This window comes from Odontesthes bonariensis, chromosome 18, assembly GCF_027942865.1.
Source record: "Odontesthes bonariensis isolate fOdoBon6 chromosome 18, fOdoBon6.hap1, whole genome shotgun sequence".
In the NCBI taxonomy this organism is placed as follows: Eukaryota; Metazoa; Chordata; class Actinopteri; order Atheriniformes; family Atherinopsidae; genus Odontesthes; species Odontesthes bonariensis.
This window is the reverse complement of record NC_134523.1, coordinates 13,523,981-13,550,200: the sequence shown is the minus strand read 5'-3', so window position 1 is coordinate 13,550,200 and position 26,220 is coordinate 13,523,981. Positions and strand designations below refer to the sequence as shown.

The 26,220-nt window shown below is 41.4% G+C and overlaps 2 protein-coding genes across 3 annotated transcripts in view; one reads left to right on the top strand and one right to left on the bottom strand.

Moving 5' to 3' along the window:
- The first annotated feature begins 390 nt into the window (after positions 1–390).
- On the top strand, positions 391–5,821 carry gmpr (guanosine monophosphate reductase). Its single transcript, XM_075450046.1, has 9 exons — positions 391–562; positions 2,449–2,568; positions 2,754–2,837; positions 2,948–3,121; positions 3,232–3,313; positions 3,464–3,570; positions 3,895–3,937; positions 4,030–4,189; positions 4,508–5,821. Exons 1-9 carry the CDS (start codon positions 476–478, stop codon positions 4,686–4,688), a joined length of 1,038 nt encoding a protein of 345 aa, XP_075306161.1. The 5' UTR covers positions 391–475; the 3' UTR covers positions 4,689–5,821.
- Positions 5,822–7,218: 1,397 nt separating this feature from the next.
- The window catches only part of atxn1a (ataxin 1a), a 95,001-nt gene continuing 75,999 nt past the window's right edge, over positions 7,219–26,220 (bottom strand). For both annotated transcript variants that reach the window (XM_075450167.1, XM_075450168.1), the window contains 2 exons: positions 20,386–22,779; positions 7,219–14,124 (listed from right to left, as the gene is read on the bottom strand). In XM_075450167.1, the coding sequence (XP_075306282.1) occupies positions 13,522–14,124; positions 20,386–22,230 (2,448 nt within the window). In that variant the 5' untranslated portion in view covers positions 22,231–22,779 and the 3' untranslated portion in view covers positions 7,219–13,521. The remainder of the gene's footprint in view (positions 14,125–20,385; positions 22,780–26,220) is intronic.

The window sequence follows — 26,220 nt, the reverse complement described above, 5'->3', positions numbered from 1 at the left end:
GCAGCAAAGGAAGCAATGCCCCAACCGGACAGCAGGTGTGCTCTTTAGCACTGCAGCACACAACCCACTGCAGTGCTACCGTGTTTGTGTGTAAGTGTGTGTGTGTGTGTGTGTGTGTGTGTGTGTGTGTGTGTGTGTTTGTATGCGTCAGCGGATGGGACAGCTGGGCCAGCTCAGCTACCGCTGCTCCTGCCACTCTGCTGGAGGAGAGAGGGGAGAGAGCCGAGGCTGGAGGAGAGGAGGGAGACAGAAAGGAGTGGGAGGGAGAAAGTCCAGGCCCAAATAAAGCCATGGGGGCCAGAACTGGGCTGGGTCCCCCCCCTTTGCTATAAATACGCTGGCCGCCTGCAGGTTCGGGTTTGGTGGTTGGGGTTTGGGACCGGCAATCACCTCTGCTGCTACACTCTTCCTCAGGGAAGTCTCCTCTGCATACTCATCATCCTCATCCTGGTCGTCAGTGTTTTGGGCATCCAAGATGCCTCGAGTGGACGCAGACCTCAAGCTGGACTTTAAGGATGTCCTTTTCAGACCCAAGAGGAGCAGCCTAAAGAGTCGCTCAGAGGTTGGTTCTGTTAATTACTTGCAGTAGGTGATGTTATTCAGCAGCCACAGTTCAATGAGCCATCAGACTAGGATCAGTCTCAGAAGGAGAGCATTCATTTTACTTAAAGGCCTTTAACTCTTATCATCATGATCAAAGCCGCATAATAAGATACTTACCTTTAGGCCATGCAGCAATGACATTCTTTAACCCCATAATCTAGAAAGGATGTCTCAATGAAGCTGAGCTGTGGACACTCAGTGTAATTCTATATTCGTGCCTCTATTTATTGGCTTGTTTTCTGTAAGTTATCAGGTGTACACTGCCTTTGTTGTTTGGTGAGCATGGGCCATGTAACAGTGGAGTGACCTTCTTAAAGGTGAAAGAAAACAAAACTAGCCTGCCAGATAGGAGCTACAAACATGAACTAACTACAAATAAACAAAGCAAACATATGAATGGGGTAAGGGGCATAGAAGAAGATTTTGATAAGTTTTGATTTGATTAGTGGTCTGAAAGCTATGATTGACAGATGATCATTTATCTGCCCACCAATTCGAAAGTCAGGGGCAAAACATCCCCTACCTGGTTGTTTATACTTCCAACTTCCTCAGCTTAACCACGCGTAACTACATCTGGGACTGGAACTGGACTCGCCATCATGATACCAGTCCGGTGGCACTAGATCTGAAGTGGAAAGTGGAAGTGGGCGGGAGTTGGCATCTGAGAGGTCGCAAGCAACACGAGGCACTTCTCAGAAACACTGTTAAAAATAGGACTGTGTGTGTTACAGGCAAGCAGAGCACATTCCGTATGCAACATAGATACACGTGTACTGTAACATAACATGTTTATGCCGACAGGTGATAAGCTAAAGAAAAAAAAAATGAACTACTGGCTTCCTAAGTGTGGGGAACCAGTGGCTCTGTTATTTCATAGGGGGCATTTGGCAAGTAAAGATGACAGCAGAAATTTACTGTGTTCATATTTACTGTTTTTCAAAATGCTGTGTTGTAAACCCAAATGAACTAAGCCAGATGTTTTGTAAAGATTGCCGCAAACCTTTAAAATAAATTTATTTTGCGCATTTCTTCATGTGATACATCCACAGCTGGCAAAATATGGTGATATCCTTTTTTTCTTTTTCACTGGCACGTACTGGGCTTAAAAACAAAAAAAAGGCCTATATGTATTTTCTGCTGAAGGAAAATGGAAATACTGCACTGTGGGACCTCCCTCTTTCGTAAAGATAGACAAATTATTTATGCACTCATCTTTCACCACTTTATTTCTCGGAGCTAGGATGATTGAGAGGCCAATTTCAGTTGGCTCTGAAAATGATTTCACTGTGACGGTCATAGTCTACTTTATACTGTTAGTCAGTTTTTATTTTACATATAAATGTTGTGGCTCCACTCAACAAAGGTATTCAGTTCAAAGCAAAGAGAGTCATGTTAGTCATTTCTGCAAATACTATGTAACTGTGTCAAAAGTAGAAAAAAAAAAGCTGCGATTGTACTAGACTGATCTAGTTTGCTGGCAGGAGCTAATATTGGCTACCAAAAGTTACATCAGTCCAAGGAAGAGGCAGCAAAAACTGAAGGCATTCAATTGAACAAGGGTGTGATTTCTTGCTAATGCGTACAACATGATTATGAGTTATGAGTATACACAAAAGCTTTCTTGTTAAGTGAGCAGCTCATGTGTTGCAATGAGCTCTGTTTGTTTCATATGGCATATCACATTACAGACAGCAGCTCTAGAAGCTAACCATTAGACCTAAATGATTCAGTGCATTCCCAATAAGACCACACAGACTAAGAACATGAGCCACATGAGCTGCAGGGAGAATCTGCAGAGACATTCAGTCAACTTCAAAGAACAATAAATCTCTTGTTCACCACCAGGTGGATCTTCAGAGGACCTTTACATTCCGCAACTCCAAACAGACTTACACTGGCATCCCGATCATTGCTGCCAACATGGACACCACAGGAACGTTTGAGATGGCGAAAGTTCTCAGTAAGGTGAGTGGGGGAGAAAAAATTCCACAATCGTGTTTTCCATCACAAAGTCATACACAGTTTCCTGTGGCAGAAGTTTCCAAAATGCAGAAACAAAAACTGGGGACAGTAAATCATGATGAGTTAGAAGGAAAAAAAAAAATCAGAATGTGGGTATATATGTATTCACAGGCTGTTTCCATTTTTAGCACACCCTCTTCACAGCCATTCATAAACACTACTCTATTGAGGACTGGAAAAACTTTGCTGCTAGCTATCCAGAATGCTTAGAGGTAAGATCACCACTGTTTGCTTTTTTCAGATAGTCTGTTCCCTCTAAGCAATAGGAGCACAAATACACACATTTTCATTCCCTGAAAGAAGTTGTCCCTTTTCCCCACAGCATATAGCTGCTAGCTCAGGGAGCGGCGGTGCAGATCTGGAGAAGCTGTGTGCCATCATGGAGGCCGTCCCTGCCCTCAAGTACATCTGCCTAGATGTGGCCAACGGCTACTCTGAGTACTTTGTGGAGTTTGTTAAGACAGTGAGAGAGAAATTTCCCAAACACACAATCATGGTAAGAAAGACACTTCACCCCACCTCGACCTGTAGTTTGGTTGCAGGTGAATAATGGGATGTAGTGACATCTTAGCCTGTTAATTTGAATCCATTTTGTCTGTGTTGCAGGCTGGAAACGTGGTAACAGGGGAGATGGTTGAGGAGCTCATCCTCTCTGGTGCTGACATAATCAAAGTGGGCATTGGGCCAGGTGGGTGTGTCTGACTGTCTGAGTGTGTCTGAAGAGTCTAAATCAACACAGATTTGCCTGGGTGCTGAAAAACTAGCACATATGAACCGATAAGACGGACAGAAAAATCTGACATAATGTAACATAAACTTCTCTAACTCTGTGTTGCAGGCTCCGTGTGCACGACAAGGATCAAGACAGGAGTGGGTTACCCTCAACTTAGTGCTGTTATCGAGTGTGCAGACTCTGCTCACGGGCTCAAAGGACACATCATTTCTGTAAGGTCACACCCTGGTACAAATGTAACCCCAAAAGAATTGAAGGACAGAGAGCCATGGTTATTATGTGGAGTCTATGCATGGTGATATATCATGGCGGAGTTACATAATTGCATGAATTACATATGCTTAGAGTTTTGAGCTGGGATGCGTCTACTGACACATAGTGAGGAGGGACAACTGTTGTGTGCAATAAAATAACAGTAATAAAGGCTTGCAGCCAGTAGAGGGCAGCCTCAGTCTTCTGGGTATGATGAAATAAACGGTCTGTGTGAACCAATAACCTTTATGTATTTTATGATATAATAAACATTTACTGTTTAGGATGGCGGCTGCAGTTGCCCAGGAGATGTAGCAAAGGCCTTTGGTAAGGAATCAGCCCACCGTCTTTGTTTCCTCACACTGCTGGGGTGTTTCACACAAATAACCACTTCCCCTGTTGTTCCCTTTGCTCCTCAGGCGCCGGGGCCGACTTTGTAATGATGGGTGGGATGCTCGCGGGCCACGACCAGTGTACCGGACAAGTCATTGAGAAGAATGGCAAGATGTATAAACTCTTCTACGGCATGAGCTCTGACACAGCCATGAAGAAATATGTGGGCGGAGTAGCTGAGTACAGGTGAGTCGTCCCTGAAATGCATGGCTGAGATTTGATCATTTTTATTACCCCCATCATTCATTGAACAATACTTGATTTGGAAATTCCTATTTGTGCTGTGACTGTCACTTGACTTCAATATAGTCCAGACCAGAATATTTGGCACCCTTAAAATGTAAACTTGCATCTCTACCTTTGGAGAAAAAAAAAAAAAATCACTAATGCATATTTCACAGCTTGGACAAATAGCTTTTGGAAAGCGGCAGACAGGAGACAGCAAAGAGCTTATTATTATTAAAATCTTTGTGTCTACTTACTATTTCTTTTCTTGGCTCGCAGGGCATCTGAGGGGCGGACAGTGGAGGTTCCCTACAAAGGAGATGTAGAAAACACCATCCTTGACGTCTTGGGGGGGCTCCGCTCCACATGTACCTACGTGGGGGCCGCTAAACTCAAAGAGCTGAGCCGGAGAACCACCTTTATCCGGGTCACACAACAGTCGAGCCAAATGTTCACTTAGGAGAGAGTATCCTCCCAGACACAAATGCAAACACACCTGTTGGCTGCATAATATGTAGCGTGCATGTCTATGCAGAGTCCACATGTGAAACAGTAGGACCCTGTTGTATAGGTACACTTCACCTCATTTCTCTCAGGATATCAGCCGTTGGAAAGCTTTGAAACCCTGCAGGTTCTTATAAGTTTGACGAGCAGTCTTCAAATCTGCTCAACCTAATAACAACTGTGTTTACATGCTAACAGACACTATAATTTAGCGTTGTATTTAGACATAAAATATGAATTTAGATTGGAATGTGCAAATGTAATGCTTGACTTATAACCTGCTTGATAAATTCTTCCCAGTTTTGAGAAATGGGATAAAAGAGCCAGATAGTGTAATATGAATGTGTTCTACAAATAAGATCTTTCAGTCTTTTCGTTTCTGTGTATAGTACAAAATATAGTCAACATTCACAACATATCAAGAATTAACGGGAATGGGAGCTGAGGGAATTACATCTTGTAAACACACTCGTAAAAAGGAGGGTAGGGATTATTTGGAATTATTTTTTGCAAAATCAGTATGCATGATTCAGAGCCTCCACCCTTTGATTGTCTTTGGAGAAATCCTGTTGCCAGAAACTGCATGCAGAACCTTCTGCTCATCCCCTCATTGGTTTTCATCATTGTGTGAAGCTTCTCCAGCATCTGCAGTCACATTCCTTAAGACATAAACCTATGAGTGTTTGCATCTGTGTGAATTTATGTCATGGGGGGGGGGGGGGGGGGGGGGTGTCTATGATGAAGATGTTAAGGTCTTCAGTAAAAACATTTTTCTTATTTGAGAAAAAAGCTGGTTTAATACAGTCGCATTTGAGTCACCTTCACTGCTTCCACTGTGCCTGGCATTTTAAAAGAAGCGTGTACAAGATTTGTGCCTTTTATTGGATTGATCAGTGGCTCTTGTACTTTATGAAAAGATCCTGTTGGAGATGGTCCTGTAAATTAACACTATCAATTAAAAAGATACACACTGCACTCTCAACACCACAGGTTCATCGTGGATTGTAGTGAAATTGGAGCACGAAGGCAAATGATCAAAAAACTATGAATATGTCATTTCTTTTACAGACAATAAACTGTCAAACTATCTGCTTTTGCCCGTTTGAGTTTTTCCATCAAAACAAGATATGAACTTCTCCCACATGATTAAGATGGCAGCAATGACACGTATTTGAAAGCAAGATGACCTGCCAGAAAGAGAAGAAGAAATATCGGCAGCGAACGAGGAATCTAGTTTCCAAAACAGTTGGGATAATGTGTCGTATGTAAATAAAACCAGAATATATTTGACAGAAAATAGTCCTAAAGAAAAGGGGTGTAGAAGTGCATGAAGCAGGGGCAACTTGAAGATCTGTGAAGACGCCATTAACGCTGAATGATATATACAGGTTTTGGAACAAAATATGCTGCCAACCAGATAACACTGTTTGGGGTTTTTAGAGGGTTTTTTAGAGAAAGCTTTGCTTACTTCAGTAAGACGATGACAAAAAACATTCAGCACCGATTACAACAGTTTGTCTTTTTAGTGAAAGATTCTGGAGGATAAACTGGCCTGTCTGTAGTCCAGACCGGGCACTCCCTGAAAACGTGTGTTAGAAAAATATCACAAGGTTATACTATATAAGAAAAGAAGTACTGTGTGCAAGAATGTTTTTTTCAGGCGTTGGAAGATCAAGGAGCACTGTGTGCTTGGGGAGGCCTCCTACTATCTTGTTAATTTCACCTTGGATGCTGAAGAAGGCCTCAGATTTTTGCTAGTTCTATCTTCTGTGAACAAAGAAGTCTTATATGACGTTGTGATATTTACTACACAGTACTCCAACATAGATAGTGACAGGAGGGAACTACCTGAGTGTCTGATGACCTTGTACGGCTAATGATTTGGTCTCCAGGCTGCTAGATTGAGCTTTTTTTTTTTTTTTTAACTGACTCCAGCAACTCTGAGCCTCATTGGGAGAATTTTCTTTAATTCTAAGTTAAAAAAATATGATATGGGAGGGCCTGTACTGTTCGACCACTGAAATTCTATACGAATCAGGAATGGAAAATGTTCTGACAAAGTATATTAAAAATGTCTCAGTTATATTGATTAGTGTTAGCTGACCATGTAGAGTGACCTCAAAGAGAGATTACCCCGCAGAAAATATTTAGATCAATATGAACATCCTGGTGTTTTTGTAGCTCCTGTTGATTCTTAAGTAAAAAAAAGAAAAAAAGTGCGTTTGCTTTTGTTATAACAATACCAACCCCAGTCACGTCTGCGAATCAGACTTCACATGTAACAGTGTGTCGTAGAGCCTAATAAACAGTAGAGGGGGACATTAACAGCTGAATTGCAGCACTCAGTCAAACCAGCAGAGGAAAGATTAAGCTACAGAGAAGTGCCAGTTTAAAAGCAGCTTTTGTGTCGTTCATGAAAACTCAGGATTTTTGTTCACCATTTTCCGTATATATTGGAGTGCTGAAATGAAAATAACGACACAGTATGCCCATTTACTCCAGATATGTCAAGGTTTCATTTTCTTTTTCAAAGAGGTGCATTTGTACAGATGTCAAATACATACACCAACTGGGTTTCTCCATGGCTATAGAGGAAAAGGGTAGTGAGACACAGGGACTTGGTGAGTACAATATAGTACAAACAAGTTGGCTGGGATCTGCTGTGGCCCGCTGCAGGTCAGACTGTCCATGCAGGTCTGTGCCGATGTCCACTTCTCTGCCACCACCTCATATACCAGTGAAGTTTCAGTTTAGTACTTGGTGGAGCAGGTTAAGCAGAGAAACATATAGACAGACTGGTTGCAAGCTGTGAGCTCAAAACAGAGGGGAGGAATCAGCTGAGCTGTCGTTGACAAGATGAGCCCCAACCCATCCGTGGCAGTGGGCAGGGGTCAGACTACAGGAAGCATACAGCCTGTCCCCTGCTGAAGTGTTTGTCGCCTTGCACAGGGAGGCAGACAAGAGACGTTCAGTACGCTGAAGAGTAATCCAAGCCATCTCCAGCATAATACACATATCATAATAATAATTTATAGTTAACTGTCAATAAAGACATTTGTTATTCATCAAATCAACTCATATATCAAATTATACGTAGTAAATTTACATATTGTATGACCCATATTAAACAGCCCGCTATGTAAATTGATTGGGGTGAAACTAAACCGTTACATGGGCCTCTAACATGTTATTTGTTGTTTTTTTTGTTTTTTTTCTTTCTGCCTGAGTTGGTTATCCAGCGCTATGGACATTGACGAGACATCATACAAAAAAAAATAAAAGAGAAAAGAGAAAAACACAATTAATGAAAAAAAAAAGTGGAATCCTGATCGAATTCTATTCACTTTTAAAACACAACAAAGTGCAGAGAAAATATCCTTTTTGCAAAAAAAATAAAAATTAAAGTACAAACATCAAGAAACAAGAGCACACATGCCTTTTTTTTCTGATCCAAAAGTCAAAGCTCACACACCAACATTCATTTTATTTGTCAAGTTGTGCAAGAAGCCAATTTTTAAAAAAAAGATGACATAAGCAGTGTTCCTCCGGTGAGGAAGCTTGTCATAGAAACTCAACAATGACACATTCTCTACATAGTTTCAAGTCCCCTGACATTATACTGAGTGCTACAAGGAGACCAAAAAACGGAAAAAAGCTCCTGCACCAAAATATTATGCAAACAAAGCAAAGGTTTGCACGCACTGTTTTCACACCACATGACCAAACCAAGCTGTCAAACGCTTCTGCCAAATTAGAACTCAAAATTAGAGCACAATGAAACCAGAATAATGGCCCAGCGTGGTTGGCGAGGGGTGGAAAAGAATCAAACAAACCTTCACACAACAAAAGAAGGGATGCTTTCCACGAGGAAGGGTTTTTCCTAGTAGAAAAGAACCAAGGAATCACCTAACACCTCGGCCCGTTGGACCCAAGAACGCGCCGGGCGCCAAGTGAGATGGAGCACAGACAGATAAACACAAGGTTACGGCAAGGCGATGTGCAAAAACTTGAGCCATCTCTCTTTTTCATCAGTGTTCACCCCCTTTTTTTTTTTTTTTTTTTTAAACTCTCATTCTCTCTGTCTGTTCTGAATGAATGTTACCCCTAGGACAGGCGTCGGCCTGAGACAGAGGGGTTAGACCGAGCCTGTCCTAGGATTAGAAAGTGCTGAAACATTATCAAGTCTTTTACATCTACTTACATGTGCATCTCTGTTGGTTGGTTGTTTTTTTTTTTGTTTTTTTTTCTATTTTGCTTTTTTTTGTTTTTTTTACTACAAAAAGTGGTCCCCACTAGCAATGAGGTTTCTTTTTCCTGTGGGTCTCACCATGAACCGTTGAAGGTCAGGGTTTATAATCTCACAGACAATTAGAGGAGAAAACACTCCGCTACACACACGCACGTTAAACACACTCATACGTGTTTGAACACATACTACACACGACACATGGTGCAGACACACTCAAACTGACAAAGGCCGCATGGACAGAGGGGAAAGAGTTACGAGGAAACAGCTGTTGGTTCTGTTTCTCCTCAAAACCGTCCCGACTCTTGCTGTACAGATGTGACACACATCAACAGAACAAAATACAAAAGCCTTTAACAAAGGGTGACACTGGAGTCGGACTATGCTACATACACTTGGCACGGTAGAGGGGGGAGCGGGAACAAAAGGTAAGTATTGCACATTGTGGTACATTTTGGGGGATAAAAGGGGTAAACTTGGGATCATCATAACAAAATCAAAATGACAATAAACCCTCAGAAAATGTTGAAACCTTACTGTTCCCTCTGCTGCATTCAGATTATGTCTAAATGTTAAACTAAATGACAAAAGCTAACTGAGAAGAAAAGACCAGATGTTAAACGATGACTTTAAGAGAAACAGAGGAACAGGCAGTCCAGGCCAGTCCTGCTATATCCAGGTCAGGCCACACTGAAAGGTAGCTAGCAGTTGTTAAGGGTTAATTGATTGCTTCACCTCTGGAGGAGGTGCTTGTGAGGCTGGCTGGCTATGATTGGGTACCTGAAACAAAGTTAACGAGGTCACTATGGAGTCGTGGCAACGAGGATGAGCTGGGCGGAGTCAGAACGCCTGCTGGTTGCTTCAGGTTCATGCGACACAAGCTCACCTTCAGTTTATCAGCAGTGTTTATGACTGACCAGCAGGGACAGAGGAGGTTTTGGGGGTTATCTTCTGTTACTGCATATATGAGAGACTTCCCTGAAAACTAGCAACTGGTGTTGCAACAGCAATTTGTAAAAACTGAAATACTGAAGTACTGCACGGTGAGGGGGAAAGTGTTAGCTCAAGCAAGCATTCAGGTATATCAGCTTCGAAAAATATTTCTCTGGAAAAGACAAAATTGTTTTTTTCTCTATGGGCAGAGAGGAATTGTTTTGATTGCAATGCTGGAGTATTATTATTATGATTAAATGTTTATTGCAGAGCGTGTTCCACTCATTTACAAGGAGATTGCCTGAATATAGTTGTACTATTGCTTTCTAATGCAACCAAAGCGACAACAGCATAACTTGGCTTTGGCATCATTTTTTTGTTTTATCTGATCAACAGTAAAAGTTTGAATGGTTTGAGTGGCTGACAGGTTTGTTTTTGATGTTGTAGTTCTACTTTTTCACTTGCTCGTTAGGAGGGTAGACAACAAAAAATGGACATTTACAAAACACAGCCACACACATGTATGGATTGCAAAACCATTACTACGTCTCATGAACATGTTGTTTCACGAGGAAAAGTGGGAAATTAAAAAGCACTACTGTGGCGGATCTGACAACCATGTTTCATTAGAAAAATAAAGCATTTTCAAATCTCATTTGGGGGCTTTTTTCCACTCCCTCTCAGCATCCATTTTCACCCATTCCTCATCGAGCACATATCCATCCTGCAATCACCTTTGTAAACTACCACCACCTGAAACATTGTTGCCTCTCGTATTTGTTTTGTTTTATCATCAGCGGGATGAAAATATGACAGTTCCATGTCTTAGAGGCAAGCAACAAAAGCCATAAAACAACAGCTGAATATGGAGGGCTGAGCAGAAATAGATTAATACTCAACAGATATGCCTGCCAGAAGCCATCGTCTCCTGACAAAAACGTCTGGGCCGGCAACCTCTACATGTTGCTGTAGAGGTCACATCTTACATGCTAATCTTAGACACAGCACATAAGGAACATTCATACCTTAAATGGCACCTTCTCTGATGAAATACAGGACAGATTAAAAAACTGAACAGTGCATTTCTTTTCTTTTTTTCTTAAATGTTTAAATTTATAGTCTAATTAAACTTGCAAAGAATCAGAACTTATTTCCTACCTCACATGACACCTTCAGCTAGGAAAATGAACAAGAATTTCACAAAAAGCCTTTGAGGATGTTCAACCTCTGACCCTGCTGCTTTAAAATTTCAACCGTCCATCCCACCAGGCAAGCACATCTGATGAGGTAACTGCTACATCTTAGACCCCCGACTGTCTAAACACAGGCCGTGTTAAAAACTGAACCCTAACCCTCCACCCTGGACACTCAGGCCTCAACAGCACAGAGAGAGTCTCCTTGAACAACACAAGAAACTGTTCATCCTTGCTTAAATTCAGTAGGCAGGCACATCGGAATTCTTCTCTGTAGCTATGCTTGTGTTTGAATTACTTAATGTACTTTGACCTAAACTGAGCGGATGTTTTGATCTGAATGTGGTAACTTACTGCTGAGGAATACAAATCCTGGTCTCCTCCAGTGTGTTATATGGTTAAGGGCTTGTTTCAGGACAGGGCCGTCAAAGATCGCATCTCCACCTAAATCCCTCCTCCTGATGTGCAAATCGCAAGATTCTCTTAAGTAAAGACTCCTAGTAGAAACCATATACATATATCAAATGAGTTCATCTTTTTCCTACAATACAGACTCTTAAACTTCCATCCATACACAAACACACCACAGAGCACTTTGAGTACAAGTGTGCTGTTAGCAGTGTTCACTAATCCAATGTCAGTCCACTAGTGTCTTTGCAGTAGGGACACAACATGCAACCAACATTTTTGCATGTGCAGTCATCTAAATGTGGATCAACACATAAAGTACACATCAAGATCAATGAGTTTAGAGATAGTCCGTACTGTTTTGTGTCTGCATTAAGCATTTGTGTGGGTGTATGGACAGACAGACACCTGCATCACACGCACGCATACATACATCACAAACAAATGATGACCTTCACAATTAAGTGGCGCATTTTTCTAAGATCTCAGTTGTGTACAGAACACCTCTGGGATGTTTCAAAGCCTTCCTTCCATGTTCATCCTCATGCCAGAGCCCAATCTGTCAAAACACATTCCAATACTTATCCCTACGTTTTTGCAAGGCAACCTGATGGCCTTGCACGCTTCTATAATTCATTTTTTCAACATGTTTTTTTTTTTTGTTGCCCCCCCTCTAGCCCTCTACCACCTGAAATTCTCTAATACCTGTCACATTCATCCTTTGACTTGTGATTCCATGGCACATCTGCTCCCACGTTACCGAATGGCCCTTTTCACTTTTCTAAAAGCTTCTTTCTTTCCAAAGTGCTGCTGCAAATTTCCACCACTGTCCAAATAATAAAAAAAAAGATTCTAAAAAAAAAAAAAATCTAAAAGCATACAGTACTGTGTAAATAAAGAGACAACACAAGTCTATTGGCTGTATGGTGAGTGTGACAGGTGTGTTAAGTGCTTTGAAACATCCTGACCCTCTCAGAGCTGACATGCAGGATTCTCTCCGTTCCTCCCACGCCGCTTTTCTGGTTAAAAAAAAATATATAAAGTAATTCATCAAATACAAAGATTGAATGCAGTCTTCCTTTTAACGTTTTCCTAAAGTGAGGCTCACCACCTCGGTGTGTTTCACTCTTGTAGGCATTAGGTTACAGTTTCTCACATCTACGCATCAACATTAACCCACCCGAGCTCAACTGAGGACAAAAATGACCCCTAATTTAGGTTTTTGACAATCATTTAAAGCAACCACATGATGAGAAAGGTGACGAGGGTGAGAAAAAGAAAGAAAAGAAGAAAATGCTACAGATGACAGTAAAGACTCCACTGCCAACAAACTGAGCAGAGTGAGTGTTGTTCCCTCTCTATTGTGTGGCACACTGGCATTAACCGATGACTTCTGGTTCAGCTCTTTATGACAGTGAACATAACCTTAAATCTTTATGGTAAAAGATTTGGAAAATTAGATTTTATCAAATCACACTCCAATTCAACAAGTACATTTTTCATGATTTATCCACAAATCCTTCATGCTCAGGATCAGCGGATGTTATGCCACTTGGTAAGTGGTGGTGGGAGAGCTGTGTTTTTGTCTAGGCAACCACTATCGCACAGGTATGATAGTCACACGCTGTGCAATGTGTGAGTGGACGAACAGAGTCATTGAGCATTGTGCCCGTGTGTCACAGAGCCACCAATAAACATTTAGCACACTTCACAAATCCCTCACCATAAGTCATCTCATGAAAAATCATCAAAACTGCACCTATTGTTCATGTGATATTAAATCCGTCTATTAAAAAAATGCGTTATAAACTATAAGGACTTAATGTAAGGTGATACATCGTAGGGTAAGGTTACCTCTACAGTACAGTATTCAAGACAGAAAAAAAAAAAAAAAAACAGAAAACAAAACCAAGACAAATGAAACATTAACATGGGCATTATTTTTTTCTGTAGAATCCTTTTATGTATATATTTAAAATCCCAAGGGTTATTAACAGTCCTGCTAGCCTTTACTTGCCAATATTTGACCTTCCCTCAATGCTGACTTTCACCTCATGAGGGATGAAGGAAGGTTTAGGCAGGGTCAGAGGGGGCTCCTCCTCAGATTTTTCTACTTGTCGACCCTCAGGGGCAGACCACCTCCTCTTCCTGCTTCCTGGCTTACTCAAGCCTGCTTCTCTGCTGCTGGCAACCTGACCTTTAGAAAGTGATCCTCTTTCCCCAAACATGAGATCCCCATTTTCCACACTGGAGCTTCCTCCACTCCCATTCCCACTTTCACCACTCCCCCTCTGGCTGATGCCATTCTCCTTCTCCCTGTGCCTGGAGTTTCCTCCACTGCAGCTCTGGGATGTGTCTGTAACAGCTCTCGGCGGTTTGAGGTGCCCATGGTTAGGGGATGGGACGGCGGGATGGGTGGCTAGCTCCAGGGGTTGAGTCTTCTTCAGAGATCCATTCCTCAGGTTCTTGAGAGTGAGTGAAATACAAACATCACCCACAGAAAGCTTGGAACAAGGCAGCTCTAGCAGCTGGGTGGTCCGGTCAGGGCAGCATGAAGACCAGCCTTGGCCAAAGACAAAGAAGGGGTACTCCAACAAGACTTCCACACTCACCTGGAGAGGAGAGAAATGAGGAAACACAAATAAATTCAAACACGTCAACATGTTTGCTCGATATGCAAAATTGTGTTTTAACTAAGAGTTTATAAGAGTTAACCCACTCAGTAAATGAAAATCGGTGTGCACTATCCAAGATGTATGAGAAATATTGGATTCATTATGTGGTTTGAACCAAAGCAAACACTACAGGTCACTAAAAGACCTCTACTTTTATTTTCATTTTGTTTTCTCTAAGCTGTCCCCAAATATCATAAATGGGCTTTCAGTGTTTGCATTTGAAGCTTCAAAGATGAGCTTTTTAGTCCATTTTGATCAGTCAAAAAATAGAAAATAAAAATAACTATACTTTTTTAATCATAATGTGAAGAAACAACAACCATCACATTATGTCAACAATTTCAATGACTGCTGGAATGCCCAATCAAATTAGCATGTTAACAGGTTCGCTCCAGCCCGTAGCTTGTGTAATACAGCTGTGTACCCCAAGATGGCACAGTGAGCTAATGTGGCATCAAGTTTACGAATCAGTGGTAAAAGAAATGAAGGTTGCCTTAAGAGCAATACACTGCATAAAAAATGGCTGCAGCTTTCAATCTAAAAAAATAGGCTTATATAGAAATATATTAAACCTGTATTGTACCTAATGGGCAGAAGGGGCATCTCATGTGGTTATTTGATTTACAGTATAGTAAAAATGATATTGATGAGTTTATGGTCTTAATAGCCAACATCCCTTTATTTTTTCCTAAAGCCTGTCTTGTCATATGTAGCAGTCACAGTCCCGTGTGGATTAAGAGTTTTTCAAACTTTGACAAAACCAACATTCCTGTGGGGGATGTTTACGTATGTGGATATAAACCAGATCTTCATTTTCTTTCCACAAAGGAAAAAGAGACAGAAACTGCCTAATTTACGTTAACCTTCTACCCTCTTAAGAGCTTTTGGGAGTGAAAAATAAGCAACAGACACTTGCCATAAAAATTGGAAAACTCGAATGAACAAAGGATCTCTCTGTTGGAAAAGTGGGAGACCTCACTATCTTATCTTCACCATGAATCGAATTGACATATTAACACCCTCTCCCACCAGAGAAAGAGACCAGATGGCTACCCACGAACTGAGAAGACTTCACTAAGACTCACTTTTAGTCGAATCTTAAAACTATATTAAATGTGTTTGATAATCGTATACAATTTCTTTCAGGTTTCCAGCTTGATCACAAGACGCATATAGAGACAATTTGTACGATTCTGGCTTAAATATTGACAAAGAACTGATTTTGGTTGAAAATGCCCAACCTGCCTGATGGAACCACATTGCCCCCTAGTGGTCTGCAGTGTTGATTAGTTGAACATTTAAATCCCAGAGGACTCAGTAAAATGGACAAGATATATGCAACTATTAACTTCTAACGATGTCCCTTCGGTATCTATTTGGTATTTGTTTGGTATCCCCATTGTTAACACAGAAAATTAACATTGTGTGGTTCACTATTCATATGTCACGATTTCATAGATATTCATCTGAATTTTGAAAGTCATAATCATCAATTATGTTGTGTGTTATTTTGATGTCTTTATATTGCAAGTCTATGTTATATCTTTAATCTGCATATCTTAACAAGATGTGGTGTTTTCAGAATCACCGAGACAAATGTTCTATGAGACGGAGTAATGGAGAAATAAGCGTTTCTTTGTCTCATCCAGAAATCCCCACGCAAAACAGATCATCTTACACAGTTCAGGCATATCATTGGCTGAAAGAGTAGTGTAAGCTTACGTCACGCCCCGCCTCCGAGAGTCAAAACCCGGAGCCCGCGAAAAACACAGTCTCTCGCTCTCGTCCTCTCGCTCTCGTTCTCTCGCTTCAGGCGTTTTGTTTCTGGCTTCATGCCACTTGTTCCAAAAGAGTTTCAACCCAGAGTTTCAGAAGGAGATTTGAGCAGAAGAGAAGAGCTCACCAGAGTTTGGGAGTTTTCCCATAATCTCAGGAGAGAGCGGAAAGACAGAGGATGAGCGATGCAGAGGACGACCGGAGGAAACCCTCCAGAACCCAGTGAGACCCCGGAGACGAGAAAGAAAGACCCGAACAAAGATAAGAACAGGATGAAGTTTTCCTACCAAGAAAACCAACTCCAAGCAACCTTTTATTAATCTTCTGTGAACTTAAGTTCACTTCATCAGAGAAGCAACGGACCCACTGACACTCAGAAGATTCGATCATCTAACCACAGCCCTCGGCACCATCGTTCCCGTTTCCCAGTGAAAGAAGCAACTGAGAAGTCCGCTAAAGTCAGCCACCACAACCAGGAAGGCCCAGAGAGCGGAAGAGAAACCCCCTCGGACCCCGCGTGGCCGCTGCCGTGTTCAGAGCTGACTAAGCAGAACTTCAGCACAGTAAGACCGACCCGTTTTCACCTTAAAGTGGGTTTGATGGATGTCTCGAGGCTTTCACAGAATGATAAATTAATCCGAAATGTCAGTATTTAGCGTCAAATAGTCAGCCAACCCAAACTATTTGAATACATCCAGTATCTCCCCATTCCCCATATTTTATTTTCCATTCACTAAGTGTTTTATATAATCACCCATATTCAATGCATCTCCTGTTTGTTTTAAAGGTTCATGTTTTGGTCATATCATTTTAATAAATAGTTCATATATCTATATATATATGTTATAATCACAGATTGTGTCGTATGCTTTCTTTACGTAATGTCTGTCCAACCAAACGAGAACTTCACGAAAGTAGCGAGATATGAGACTGATTATTAATTGATTATTAATTGATTATTAACTGATTATTAATTTAACATACCAGGATCGTAATATTTCAACAGTTTTCCTACCTGACTGTAACGTAAAGTTAAGATACCGGTAGGTGGTGCCCTTAATTCGAGGTTTAAGATAAATCCTTATATTTGATATATATAATTGCCCCGAGCACGCTACACATATAAGGTCCTATAATGTGTAAATAAGTGGGTACAGCAGGGAATGCATTGGGAGCCCCTGGTCCAAGGTTGCCGCAAGCTGAGATTAAGAATTTATCCACCATATTTTCATAAAGGTTGGCTGACAGATCATTTTCAAGATATAGCATTGTCTACCATTGTTCTTCTACTCGAAAGTAAGTACCAATTGAGTCAGTACTAAAACACAAACCTGTGTTTTAAAAGGTGTTTTGAAAGGATTAAAGGCCCTTGTAATCAGGAAGTTTAGACAGCAGCTATGACAAAACGCTCAAACTCCCAGGCATATCATGCATGCATCAAACATGTTTAAAACAGTTTAAAAGTGATTTTGGTGCATCCTGTCAACCAAATGGTTTATGACACCAACCACGCCAATGCAATCATCATAACTAGAGAAAAAAACTTGACGCTTTTGCTGTCATCTCTATTGTTTCCAGTCCTGTTCTTGTTATGACGATAAAGAGATGGGTAGAATTTTCTATTCATACACTGAGAAATCATGCTGCAGGAACGGTCCGAAACAGGTACAAATGCTTAGCTGAAAGCACTTTACTTTGTGCTTTCAAATTTAGAATCACCAGTGAACCAAATAAGCATGTTTTGGACTGAGGGAGGATGCTGGAGTGCCTAAAGAAAACCCACGTTGGCACAGAGAGAAGATGCAATCTCCTACCAGGCCCCTGCGAAGATTCGAACTGGGAACCTCGTTTTATTAATATCATCAGACTATTAAAGGTGCAATTACTTACGCTCAGTTGAGGAAGATGACTTTGTGCCTTCACCATTAAACAGTGAAGGATCATTTCTGCACCTTACAACTTAATAAATGTATCTTTGGGTACAAAAATGAATCCCTCATTTCTTTGAGTGTCGATTCAAGTCAGTATTAAAGCCAGAGCAAATACCAGGCTGCTCTGACTTGGTAGACATGCATCTGCATACAGCTGGCAGAGATGCACAAACACATAATTGAAGGCAGGACATATTCATAGAGATGAAGGACAAGGACTAAGGTTCTGAACTTACAGCACTGACTGGGGACTGTGCTATCATTTAAAGAGAATAAAGCGATAACAGAAGCAGAGGGGCCTCTGAGACGTGATCAGGAAAGCGAGAGGAAAAAAATAAACATGAATACACATCCTCCTCCCCTGACCAAAGTGAAGGAAGATGTAAAATATCGCAGAGAGAATGAGAAGGGAAGTGGAGGAAGTTAAAAAGATGGAGATGAAAAGGCAAGCGAGGAAGTGACTGAGAGAAAACTATGCCAAGAATGATACAGGCTGAAGTTGTATCGAGCAAAACAAACGTCAGGCAATATTTTCCCTCCTTCACTACACTGTTTTTGATTTCTCAGAGTAACTTTTCTGAGCGTGGACTTAAATTTGCTACCACCTTTGAGGAAAAATAACTAAACGTAGAAATGGATCCAGCGTCAGCGTTTGTGGGTATCAAAGAGCAGCAGAGGCCAGGAGAGAGAAGTGCAGTGTGGGCGGATCATTGCATCGACAGATGAAAAAGATTAACAGTCTTCAATGGATACCCCCCAAAGACAGTGAAAAGGAATTTTGTGTGTATGTGAGTGTATGGAAGTGTGTCTAGAGAAAACTAAAAGATATATTTAAGCATGACATAAGCGATTGAAGCAATTACTGACAGTTATAGATGTAAGAGGAAGAGACGAGAAATAAAGTTGAATTTTAGCCTCCAGTAAAAAAAATAAGTGCACTGAATGCATATTTGAAAGAGAAGCATCACTGAAACAGTGTCTACAGATATATATAATGCACTCAGTCAGATAATCCATTTAAATGACATTTTACAGTCATTTTCCTCATCAATCATCAAAAAAAAAAAAAAAAACTTAGAAAGTTACACAAGATAAATGGAACCTGTTTTGCGTTTAGAGGCTGTTCTCTTCACTGTGAAGTGTGTTTGACATCATATCAGGATTTACTGAACTCTCTGAGGCTTTCAGGAAAAAGTCTGGGGATGCCAACGAGTCTGGCGAAAGATCAATTCAAAGTGAGAAAAATGGCATAAGACCATCCATCAAAGCAAATTCAACCTAAAAAGATTGTTGTTTGTGTAAAAAGGGGTCCAAAGAGCCCAACAATCTGAGCACAGGATTGGCAGACAATCCCTGCTGCTGTTCAAAGTGTGTAAATCAGACAGAGATTTTACAGATTTGAGATAGACCAAGTGTATTAATGTGCTCTAGAAAGAGAAATAATTCAAAAGAGCATACATTGGGTGGTGGATATGCTAGTTTACGAGTTTCTGGCACATGTTCATCTATTTCCAATGTACATAGAGATGGAAAAAGTCTTAAAGAGATCGAACTCCAGAAACAAATGTAACACCAATGTGTGCCAGTTTGTGGCCAACAAATGACCACGACGGAAGTCATACGGTTCTACAAACCTTGGATAAAACTGTTGTTTACCAATAACAGCTTTTTACTAGAAGAACCTCATGCTGAATGAGAGGCAAGGCAGTGGAAATGTAATGGCTTGGAGTCATTTCACTGCATCACGAACTGTGCAGCCTGCAGTCATCGATTCCACTATGAATTCTACATCGTTTAAAAAATAAAAAAAGGGCTTGAGGATAACGTCAAGCCAAAAGTTAAAGCATAACTGAAAGTTGACCTCTCTGAAGGACAATAATCAGCACTGATAATTGGCTAAAGAAAGAAGGCATGGAGGCCTATAGATTGGCAAAGTCAAAGCCCAGAACTGAATCTCATTGTTGGACACTTGCTGAAACAGAGAAAATGCTCAAACGTCTTGCAACGGAAAGAATTTTACACTGAAAACCTTCACAATCGGTGTCAAAGACTGGTTGGCAATAATGAAAAATGTCTAGAAGAATATTACATGTAAATGATTAAATTCCTCATTTTCCTTGTAGTGGTCTAGTTGTAGGCATTGCTTTGATTCAGAGAAAGTGTTTGCATGTTAAAAAATGTTTTTTTTTACAAAACTCAATTCAATAGGAAGTGTCGATCTATTTCCTGACGTGAATAAGTAATAATAGAAGGTTATTTCAAGGGTAAGTCACTAAATAACATTTCTGGGAAATCAAAAGAAAAGACAAAAAAATCCAACTAGCTAGTCCAATCAGAGGGTGCAGTAGTTATTACAAGGCGTGATGGAGATGTTCTTATGCATCTCTTAACGTGGACACGGATGAGCATGTTGACATATACTTCAGAATGAAAAATCTATCACTCTGTAATGAAAACTGAATCCGGAAAAGTTTTTTCGTTTTTTTCTCACCTGTGTACGATGCTCACCAACAGAGAACTGAACGACAGCAAAGTTGGGTGAGGTGTGGATTCCTTCAATGCGCTCCACTGTGGATGAGTCGATCTTCAGCTCACTGCTGATCTCCGCACTCTGGATGAAGTCCTCTGTCTTTAGGTCCTCCACACGTTTCAGCTCGCCGTCTGCCAGCTGGATGATGGAACCCTTGATGAAATATGGGGGGAGTGAGTGGGGCATCGCTGTACTGGAGGTGGGCACAGGAGCAGAGGGTGCAACAAGCCCTGGCGGCGCGGGGACAATGGGGAGGTGAAGCTGAGCTTGGACCACTGTACCCGAAGCAGCCTCCTGGAATGAGCCGCTTTGGGTTTCCAAGGTTTCTCCTTTGGGGGCAGTGGCAGCAATATATGTATGTGGGAGTGTTGTTGGAAAAGGCGTAGCTTGGCTAGATGATGTAATGTGGGAGGTTACAGGTTCCAACGCAGGGACTCCACCCCCACTAACAGGGATGATGACTGGTTGGGTGCCTGGAATGAGTAAGTGTTGCTGTAGGCTGGTGTGGTAGCTGCTCCCACTGCCCCCTGCAATGTATCCAATAATAGGTGGCTGTGGGTAGATACTTGTTGAAGAGAGTCCCATTGACAGTGGCTCTGTAACGTTGTGGGTAGTCTGAATAACAGTCTGGGGTGAAAGTGTGCTGACAGCAGCTTTCAACCCGTCTACACTTAGTGGAGGTGGAAACGTGAATGAGCAGGTGGTGTCTGACGAGGAGGGTGCACGATTGACAGGCTTTCCCACGATGATGCCACCTTTCTCTAGGTTTGCAGGGGCAGAAGCTGTCAGCTTCTCGGGGCTGGCTCTGGGTGGTACCAGCTGGTGGTCCCCATGGCTGTTGGGCATTAACATGACAGAAGTTCTCAGCCCAAAGGGCTCATGAGTAGAGTAGTCTGATGGCAGAAGTAGCTGACGGGCCTCATAGGAAGATAAAGAGGATGTAGCTTCCCGGGATTTGCTCCCTGTCTTGGAGAGGCCAGACTCCGTGGATGGTCCGAACCGCCGACCCCTTTCCAGTTCCCCATTGTGGAGCTCTCTGGGTCTGGGGCCAGCTTCCTCTTTCCTGATGGCTCCATCCATATACTTCACCACAACCTGGGACATGCCATGTCCCAATGTTTGGTGGGGATACATGGACTGGGACGAAAGATGAGTGCCTCCTTGGTGATGAGGCGACGGTACGGTCCGTGGAGATGTTGACATGTGAACATGATGAGGCATTGAATCTGTAGAAGGGGGAGGCATGGAAGTACGTCCCATGGATGCTCGATGCTGGTCATGTTTGGAGACCTGCGTATGAGCAGATGCGGTTTCTGTGTACGAGGGCCTCTGTGAAGCCAAAGAGGAGGAAGAGGAGAGGGGTGGAGGTGGAGGTGGAGGAGGAGGAGGGAGCAGTTGAGGGGAGATGTAGCCCGTGTATGGAGTAGTGTAGGTAGAGGCTATAAACTGCAAATTGGGAGGCAGCTGGGTGTAATGGACAGTTCCTCCGACTGTAGATTGTGATAGAGGGGATGTGTACACTGTAGGATAAGATGATACTAGCCTCAGTGAGGAAGAGGAGGAGGAAGAGTCTGATAAGGAGGTGGAGGGTTTATGCTGGGGCCCGTCAGACTGACTGGAGCTCCGGTGTGCACCCATACCGCTCTCATTCCCACCAGCTACAAGCCAGGTCATGTTCTCTGTGCGCTGGCTGTCACTGCCAGGTGGCAGAGTAGGTGAGCGGATTTCAGATGGCAACGTGCATGATGGGATCTCCCTCTTCTTTGGGGGCAGACATTCATTACTGCGTTCCTGGTTGGACTTCATGCTGATTTCACTTCACACCTCTCGATTGTACTTATGTTATTTTTCCCGAAGTTTTGCCCGATAACTTTTCAGCCGACTTTTTGGCCGATATCTGTTTTGTCCTCACACTCTCTCACAACCTTTTTTTTCCACTTTTCCTTTTTCCTTCTCTCACTTTTAATGCTCTATCCTTTGTTCAACATTAGTTAACATTAACTTTAAAGTAACCTTTCAAATCTCGTCTCCTCTTCCCTCTCGATCTAGTTAACCTGAAGCAGCTGATTGTCAGGACTTTTCTTGATAACAGAGAAAATCTAGGCTTTAACAGGCAGGTGAGGAAGGATTAAAGATGGAGATGAAGATATGGAGGGGATGTTAGAGGGGAGAAGTGGGGCGGGTTGATCCGTCCAGGAATCTTTAGCAGCTTAGGAGTGAGCCCAGTGTGGTAGGGGAGAGCGTCACAACGTTACACCTGCTGCTGCCGCAGAGGGTGATGGGGGGCCGAGTGCGTTGCACTTCATGCGGAATCATTTCCCTCCAACGGAAAGCCTGCTCACACGCAGCACAAGCCTGTGGAGGACAGATGGGCAAATTGTTAGAAGAGGTGGGAAGCTCAAACAGATCAATAGTTGATACAAAGCGAGGCAGTTCCTTTTTGTTTGTGTGCAGTTTACTCAGCCCAGACAGAACAATGCTAAAATGTGGAAGACGTTCTTTGACTTAGGGCGCATTCAGTTCAAGAACTTACATTTTGTTACACAAGTCAATTTTGGCAAATGGTAGTTTATATAAAAACACTGCACACACAAGAAAATTTCATTCCAGAAGAAAGTAATGTATATAAGCTAAGAATAACATTACGAGCATTTCCGACAGATCAATAATACTCAGATTACAAGCCTGTGCTGTTTACAAATATGTGTGCAGAGTGTGCATGTGCGTGTGTGCGCGTGCCATCTGCTAACCACGACCCCCTGCCGCTAAAGATGGACAGCCCAGTGTGAATCTCATAAATAATGTGCAAGCATTTCAAGAACATACACCCATAAATACTCACACATGCACACACAACCAGGCACATGCCTCTCGCTTACTGAAACGGTGACACCTGGTCGTATTTAATTATGCTGACACGTGCTCTTTTCTTGAAACAGAGTACAACTTTGCGAACAAGCACACACTTAGACTCTCACTAACTAGTGCACTGAAGAACAGAAGCTCCACTGCACATTTGTGCAACAGAGACACAGTTGATAGGGTGCCAGTTGTAGCACACACAGTTGTAATAAACTTGTGCTACATGCACAAAGCTGCATGTCATAGCAAATGTTTTCCTTTTCTAGTCTCCAACTATACATTGTCACAGTTTTATGCTCATGTGACATTTGTGCAGTTATCAAATCAACAAAATTAAGTAAATAACCAAAATGATATTGATAAAAAGACAGTGAATTTCTTTAATCTATTAAATGAAAACATAAATAAAGAAAAATGATAATTTGACAAATTAAAACATTAAGAATTACCTTTCACTTCTTGGAATCGGTTGTCTCTTCACTCCTCTACATTCAGAAGCACAGCAGTTATTTGCATTGTTGCACTACCTAATGCAGCATGTGCCTTTCTAAAAATGTATCCAATCCCAACCATTACTATACTTGCACAAGAAAAGCAGTATAATCACTATCAATATTATCAGAACAGGTTACTATTGTAAGTTCATTCTCCCATACCAAGAAGACAAGAAAAACCTTTCTGCTTTGTCCAGTATTACAGCTTGGAATCTGAAATCCATACCTTTCAGGCATGAACTCAGTCAACACAGAGTAGAATTAAATAAAAGTAGGTCAAAGCTGTATTTATGTAGCAGGTCTGGCATGTTATTTATTTATATATATATATATATATATATATATATATATATATATATATATATATATATGTATACACACACGCATTGGTTGGTTGGTGACCAGGTCGAATTCCATCAGGCTTCAAGGGCTAATTTGCTAACTTCTGCTACCAACTGCACAACAACTATGTGTGTATATACTTAAGCAGTGTGTGTTCTTTAGCATGAGGGACATCTTGCATCTCAAGCAGGTTCCTCTGATGTAAGAGGTGCCGCAGTGCTCCTAAAACACGACCGCAGAGGCAGGCATAAGAGCAAACACACATGTAAATTCACATGCACGAGTACAACAGTTGCTGCATGTGCTGGGGTTTGTTTTTTTTATAGTAGTGAGCACACACGCACACTCAAATACACACCATCTGTTCAGTCAAGCAGGCATGACTCAGAGGTGTGTTGAGAGGTACTGTTGATAGGTGAGCTTTTAGTGCTGAGATGCACTTTTGTTTGGCTCTCCTTGCTCTTCTCTGTCACCTCACCTCAGTTCCACTCCACTCTCCTGCCCCAGCCTGCACATCTCTACCATAACATAAGTACATTCTCATCTATCTTTCCTCCATGTAATGTTCTTAATCTTCTGTCTTTCAGAATATTTATTTCTTTCCTCTTAGAATTTATTTAATAAAAAAAAAAAACTAACAACCATGTCTTGCAATTATGAGCCTGTATAACTCTGCCCTGGACTGAAAGGTCAGGTGTCATATATGTGACAAATTGTCTTTAATTGTTACAAGGTGCTAAAGGCAGCTCCCAACAGGTAGAGAGTGCTGTGTTGGGGATTAACCTGAAACTACAGGTTTGACTTGTCTGTGTGCAACAGCGAGTCTTCTGTTAATCCATAACTATTTGTATCCATTCGCCTGGAAAAAATTTCTTTGACATAGAGTCAACTTGAAAATCTGATGCGGCAGCTTTTCACTGAATGTTGTGTGATTTAGGAACCTACATCCACTTGTTGCTCTCACTGTACTGACAGAATTTGTCCGTGAGCAGGTATGGAGTATCAAACCTAAACGCATCAGTCTGCTGCTGGTACACAGTAAAAACTCAGGTAGAAGGAATGTTATGCGTCTCAGACTAGAGACATTTCAGCTGTCGCATCAAACACCGACTGCGCTGGTACATCAAACCGCATACCTGTTCTTACTGCCATCTGAGCGCTTTTATCTTCTCATCAGGACATTTCTGAAAAATTCACTATGGCAAGTGAAAAGAATTGTTGAGAACTCCGGGTGGAATATCACATAAAAGTGCACAATAACTATATACTGTATAGTTATATTCACAATGTGTAACAAGGGCGAAATGACAGAGCAGCTCCTGAAAAAAAACATCTGGATGAGAACACGACTTGTACAATCTGGGAAAGTATACGCTATAGTCATTTGACGATGTGAATGAAATGAGAGTTGAAAAAAGTTAAAGTAAAATCAAGACTAGATGAAAACCCACTATATGGCTGCACATGTATGGTCTTTGTGTGAATCTCTGGGCAATTTGTCATGGTCTATAAAGTGAAACCTTGGATGTTTACAGCCTTATTTCCTGCTAATTGACTGGCATACAGTCTAAAAGCACAAACGGATAGACACACACTTCCTTTTGCTCAGTTCTAAGGGACTTTTTCTGTACTTAGAAAATGGTATTATTACTTTTACTTAAACCGTTTATCAACACCGCTTCTTTTAACAAAAATGAAAACAACAACAAAAAAGAGAGGACAGAAATTAACTTTTTTATAAAGAAATTATACAAGGTTAATAAATTAAATCTTAACACTTGAACTCTGATTAAAACAGTCTAAACTTATTGACCCAGATTTTAATCAAAATAAATAGTATTCTGTTTTTATCCTGATTCAGAGAGCCTCTGATTTACCTGAATTCATTCTGGAGGTAGCAGTTTGCAGTTGTGTGTATTTTGACCAGCTGAAACACATTTAATGCTTCAGTCAGTGAAGTGAAGCTGTATGAGACAACATTCGTTTATTTTGTATCTAATGAAGTACCAACTTGTGTATATGCATGGACTGATTTACTATTGTATAAGCAACCATTTAAAAAATCATTTAAAAAAAAAATGAATGAATGAAATAGAAA

Coding starts and splice junctions, on each gene's coding strand:
- gmpr (XM_075450046.1), top strand. CDS start 476: ATGCCTCGAGTGGACGCAGACCTCAAGCTGGACTTTAAGGATGTCCTT. Junction 3,571..3,894: donor TCAAAGGACACATCATTTCT/GTAAGGTCACAC, acceptor TTTACTGTTTAG/GATGGCGGCTGCAGTTGCCC. Junction 4,190..4,507: donor GGCGGAGTAGCTGAGTACAG/GTGAGTCGTCCC, acceptor CTTGGCTCGCAG/GGCATCTGAGGGGCGGACAG.